Raw genomic sequence first — 6057 nt, 5'->3', positions numbered from 1 at the left:
TAGTGGAAGGGATGGAATTCCAGTTGAGCTATTTCAAATCCTAAAGGATGATGCTGTGAAAGTGCTGCACTCAATATACCAGCAAATTTGGAAAACTCAGCAGTGGCCACAGGACTGGAAAAGGTCAGTTTTCATTCCAATCCCAAAGAAAGGAATGCCAAAGAATGCTCAAACTACTGCACAATTACACTCATTTCACACACTAGTAAAGTAATGCTTAAAATTCTCCAAGTGAGGTTTCAGCAATACATGAACCGTGAACTTCCAGATGTTCAAGCTGGTTGTAGAAAAGGCAGAGGAACCAGAGATCAAATTGCCAACATCCGCTGGATCATTGAAAAAGCAAGAGAGTTCCAGGAAAACACCTATTTCTGCTTTATTGACTATGCCAAAGCCTTTGACTGTGTGGAATATGCTGGGGCGGGGGGGCACTGAATGCAAGCTCTCACATCCTAGTTAAGACATCTTAAAAGAGGAAAGCCACAGAGCGGAGTCAGCTACGCGAAGACAGAGGCGGAGCAGAGAGCAACGCGGCCACCAGGCCAGGAGGGTGTGAACTCGCTGACAGCCACCCCGCCAGAAGCTGCAGGAGGCAAGAAATGTTCCTCTGCTGGAGGCGAGGCCTCCTCTGGGAGGACTGTGGCCCCGCAGACACAACTCCCGGCCCCCGCAACTGGGGGAGAATCAATGTGCTGCGTTACACCACTTGGAGTTTGGTGATTTGTTGCAGTGGCCACAGGAAACTGACACCCAGGATGGGCTGGGGTTCAAACCCAGGCCTAACTCAGCCCTTCCGCTTCAGACTCCTCGCTGTCCGGCTGTCTGTCCAGAAGCAAGCGATTCCTCCTTTTCAGATCTGCTCCTAACGTGCTTTCTCTTGGGTTTCCCAGGTGGTGCTGGAGGTAAGAATCTGCCTGCCATCGCAAGAGACGTGGGTCCGATGGGGTCGGGAACATCCCTTGGAGGAGGAAGTGGCCAACCACTCCAGTATTCTTGCCTGGAGAATCCCATGGACAGAGGAGCCTGGCGGGCTACAGTCCTTGGGGCCAAAGAGAGCTGGACACCACTGAGCATGCACACGCACGTTTTCTTTTTACTGGAAAGTAGACCCGCTTCTGTCACTCGACCACACTCCTCGGGATAAACTCTACAAATCCCGCGGTCAGTCTCCGGGCTGCAGAGCGTGCTCCTTCCTGGCCACGCGCATGTGACCTGCCTGAAAAGCCCTGGTCCAGCCACCTGCTCTTGAGCTGCAGATGGAGCTCTCCTGACCCTGTCAGCAATCTGGCTCCCGATGTACAGCGGGTTCGGCCAGGTTCTTGTACCTCAGGTGGTCTGAGTCATTCATCATTTAGAAGCACAGCCCGTGATTAATCTGGCCTGGCGCTCCAGGAATTCAGGCACAGCTTCTCTGAGTCAGTGGTGGGGCCGGCGCTCCAGGAATTCAGGCACGGCTTCTCTGAGTTGGTGGTAGGACTGCAGCCGCCTTCCCTGGGAGCCTGGCAAACACAGCCCGCCAGAGCCCAGGGGCCGCTCTGTCTTCAGCAGCTGGTGGAGGACCCAGCAAACAAATCGGATGCCTGGGGTCCCGGGAATCCTCACAAAACAAGCAGCACGAAGGCTTCCGGACGCTTCTACGATCCAACTGTGCCTTCGCTCACTTGAGAGTGTGGGGCTCCAGGCCACAGTCGTGGCATCGAGCTCTGGCTGGGCTTTCGCAGTCGAGAGAAAAGTGGATCTAGAAGCAGTGACAGCAGATTCAGGCCCCCGAGCCGTCCCAGCAGCGGGCGAGTCTGCCCTGGGCCAGACTTCGCGCCTCTGTCCCTCACAAGGGGACACAGACATTCCCAGGGACGCCCAGCACGGGGCTGGGGCTTGACCAAGTGAGTGAAGAGCCATCGGCACGTGGTCGGAGAGCAGAATCCGATGGCTGAGCAGGAAATGCCCGGGACACGGGGTCCAGGTAAGTCAGATGGGCCCCACAGGTAACCTGGGCGGAGACTCGGCCCCCAGCAGGACCTGCTGGGCGGGAGGGCACTTCACTTGATTTCAAGCAGCCTCGGTGGCCTCGGCACGCAGCTTTCTCCTTCCCGGGCCGAGCCCCTCACCAGACCCGAGGTCATCTGCTCACTGGGGCGACTCCGGGTGGGAGCTTTGCAAAGGGGACCACGCCAGCTCTCCTGACGCTCTCGGGGTCCGGCCGGGGAGGGGGAACTGGGGCCAGCGCGGCCTCACAGAGCGTAGGGACAGGACAGAGGACCAGGCCCCTGCGGGCCAGGGGCAGTGGGGAGGGCTGCCTCCCGAGCAGACGCAGAGGGCGGCCTGCGTGGCTTAGAGGGGCACAGGCATCGGCCCTGCGGAGGGGCCTGCCACCTGGCACTAATGACAGCCCTCAGGACCCGAGAGTCCACCGCAGTCTGTTAGCCTTTGACCCCGAACATCCTCTCTGTGCTGAGAGTGATGGAGAGGCACCTGCCGAGGGAGAGGGACACACATGGGAGGGGGCGCCGACAGAGGAGGGACGGTGGGGCGGGGGGCATGGAGGGGGCACAGGACAGACTTACTCCAGCAGCCGCCTGTGGTTGAGCTCGTGGGAGGGGGGCATCCGGCAGCAGCAGAACGTGATGACTCGTCTTCCGAAGCGGTCCTCCCCTGCAGGGCAGACGGGTGTGAGCCTCGGTCCCGGCCTGACACCAGAGGCGGCCGTCTCCCCCCATGCCCTCCGGCTATCACCAAAGACGGCCTCCGTGCAGCCCACCCGAGCTAAGAGGCGCAGGCGGCCGGGGTGAGGGGGCAGCAGCGCCTGCCAGATGGGTGTTGCTACCTGAGGATCTGGGTGCCTTGGCCAAGGTCGCCATCACCACCCCTTGTACCCCAGAGCCCACGCCTGCTGAACCCAGAGCTCAGACAAGATCCCCCAGTTGTTTCCTGGCTGGTTACAGGAAGGCCGTGCATGTGCGCTCAGCGATGTCCACCGCTTCACAACCCCATGGACTGTAGCCCGCCTGGCTCCTCTGTCCACAGGATCCTCCAGACAAGAGTACGGGGGGTGGGGTACCATTTCCTCCTCCAGGGGATCTTCCCAACTCAGGGATCGAACCCGTGTCTCCTACACAGGCAGGTGGATTCTTTACCACTGAGCCACCTGGGAAGCCCTACAGGAAGATTATCAGAAAACAGAAAGGTGCCCTTCCAGAAGTGTCTGTGACTCTGAACTCACTGTAACTTACTGTAAACAAGTATTTACAGCTGTTGTCAGATGTTTACTTAAAATAAGAAATGACAGCAGAGCATCTTCATTCCTCCATCCACCCTACCCCAGCTCTGAAAGGCAATGCATCAAGCTCTCACGCCCGGCCAGGATGGCTGTTTGTTATTTAGGGCACATCCGTTTCTCCCGGGAGCCCGCGAGCCACTCCGACCTTCAGAATGTGAGAGTCATTTTGGTTTCCAAAGACAGCGGGCTTTTCACAGGTTCCTTGAGAATTCTGGTCATGGTTTCTGTTTGTTTAGAAGGCGCTTGTTGAAAGGACTGCTGGGGGCCCAGGCGTTTATCTGCTTCCCTTGCCAGCTGGGCATTTCCATCTGGGCACAAAACCTTCGATGGCTGTGCCTGGAGGTACAAAGTGTTTTCCAAACGATGTTTCTAGCAGCGTGGCGGCCAGGCTCCACAGCTCACCTGAGCCTGTGCTCGCCTGTGACAGGGAAGGAGAGGGACGACTTTGCTTCTGAAGATGTGAACTGTTTTGTGTGGCGACTGGAGGAATAGGGAATTAAGTGCCCCTGGCGCTGAAAGAGAAGGTCGACCTCCACGCTGAGATGTCAGCATAGGAACCAGACCAAGTGGAGAGCCTTGGGGATGTGCTGAGTGATTGGTCAATGGAAGGCCAGGCCAACACACACTCATTGCAGGCTCACCGTGCACCCAGCTCTGGAGAGAAAAGGCCAGACGTGGTCCCCACTGGTCCACGGTCGAGGGGAAAGGACAGTCATGGAGTGCTAGGGGTCTTGGCTCGGCTCTTCAATCCCCTCTCTGAAAACCTCCGAGGGCTCCGGCAGCCACGTCCACCTCCGCAGGGACTTCCCAGGTGGGGGGTGCTATCCTCCACAGGCTGGCCCTCTCTTCAGACACCAGCTATGTGTCAAGGATCCCCAGGCCTCCCTGTTTTTGTCCAGCTGCCTATAGATTCCAAGGTTCCCACTACCCGCCTCACAACTGATCACTCATTGGCTCACAGAACTCTGGAAAGCGCTAGACTTACAATCACCTTTAGTATAAAGGATACAAGGCAGAACCAGGCAAGAGGGGAGATGCACCGGGAGTCGGGCAGCCCTGGCCCAGCCTCTCTGCAACGCGGGGATAAGACACCTGATTGGGGGGCGGACAGGAAGGCTTGCATCCATAGTTGGAAGAAAGCCTTGCTGAGCTGGCACACATCAGGCGCTCGATAAAGGTGGCCCATTAGTCACCACATGCCCGGAGGATGGTGGGTGTGTGCACGTGTGCTGTTTCATCGGTGGTGAGAAAAACCGAGGTCCAGAGACACCAACAGGTGAGCCTCAGAGCTGGGCTCCTGCTCACGGCTGGCTGGCTTCCGGGGCAGCGCCCCCAGGCCGGCCTCCTCTGCCCCCAACATTCCCAGCAAGGAGGCCGTCACAGCCCCGAAGCCCCCGCAGCCTTGAGGAGCCCCCGGGACCCCCAGGCTCCCGCCCACTGAGCAGTTACAGGGCATTTGCGTTAACCACCCCCATCAGGATGAGTCAATGGCCTCCCGCTCTCCAGCAACACAGGCCGGTGTATGGAAAACGGGCTTCGAAATTGTCATATGGGAGGAAATGAAAACTATCAATAAAATGTAGACTCTACAAGGCACTGGTTTAATTCACGACCCCATCTTCTCCCCCCGCTGGTTCACAACACAACATCACTCATGGTCTCCAAGACGGAGAAACCCCGTTTCTGCAGAAAGAAATGAGTCCCGTGCCGCGACCGTGACATGCCCGTCACCATCCATCACCAGCTCCGAGAGAGAAGGATGGTTAAAATGCACAGCGACCTCCCCGGGACCAACGAGGGAGCGTGTCTGGGTTTTAAGGCTGCTACCCTTTTACTGCGGGAGTGAAAGGGGATTCGCAGACTCACTTTGTCTGTGTCCTTCTGAAGGGTTGTGAGGAGCGCCCCAGCCGTGAGGATGCAGACTGGACGCCAGCAGGACCAGGTCTGGCATCTGCCTCTCCTATCTCTTCTCGGCCGCTCGCCTCTGACCCTCGGGTGGAACCTCCGCTCTGCCCACCCCTGCTTTCCAACTTCTAATCTCACCCCTGAGCTCACAGCCCCAGACCCAGACTGCAGTTTCAGAAAGTGACCACTCCGTAAAGTAGTCATTTTTTATTTCTTATTTTTGGCTTGCGGGACTTGTCAGTTCCCTGACCAGGGATGGAACCTGGGCCCTCGGCAGTGAAAGCATGGAGTCCTAGCCACAGAACTGCCAGGGAATTTCCTAAGATGTTTCTGTATGCATGTATGTAGTCTTGGCCACGCTGTGCAGCACATACGATCTTATGGGAGGATCCCAGCCAGGGATCCAACCTGTGCCCCCTGCACTGGTTGCCACCAGCTTTGCCCACTGGACCACCAGGGAAGTCCCTCCCTAAAATATTTAAATCAGTGCTATCCTGAGACTTGAAAAGTCTTCAAAGCTCCCATTTGGCCAAATACATAGTTCTTTAAGTAATAATGAGAGGTCATTCAACAATTACTTTTGACAAGACGCTCTGGTTCCGGCCATGGTCCTGACATTCAGCAGGTCGGGGAGGCAGCCCCTGGGAGCAGAATTAGGAGGCAGCTTGGTGGGGTGATGTCTGGTATACCTGAAGTGGGTCCCTTGGCGGGTGGCAGTCCTAAACTGTCACATGCCACCTGCTGGAGGAGCAGGAGAAGGGTCCATGTCCTGAGCTGTGTCCCCGGGGTCCTCAGGCTGCAGAGGAGTGTGGACCTGAGATAGGGGCGAGGGGACACAGCTGGACGCCAAGGTGAGGCCTGGGAGGAGGGGGTGG

General features: G+C 57.4%; 1 protein-coding gene across 2 annotated transcripts in view; it reads right to left on the bottom strand.

Moving 5' to 3' along the window:
* The window catches only part of ARHGAP8 (Rho GTPase activating protein 8), a 38483-nt gene that overhangs the window by 29639 nt on the left and 2787 nt on the right, over positions 1 to 6057 (bottom strand). For both annotated transcript variants that reach the window (XM_010837599.1, XM_010837600.1), the window contains exon 3: positions 2565 to 2652. In XM_010837599.1, the coding sequence (XP_010835901.1) occupies positions 2565 to 2652 (88 nt within the window). The remainder of the gene's footprint in view (positions 1 to 2564; positions 2653 to 6057) is intronic.

Source organism: Bison bison, unplaced genomic scaffold (assembly GCF_000754665.1).
Source record: "Bison bison bison isolate TAMUID 2011002044 unplaced genomic scaffold, Bison_UMD1.0 scf7180017864079, whole genome shotgun sequence".
NCBI classification, from domain to species: Eukaryota; Metazoa; Chordata; class Mammalia; order Artiodactyla; family Bovidae; genus Bison; species Bison bison.
This window is presented reverse-complemented; position numbering and strand designations above follow the sequence as displayed.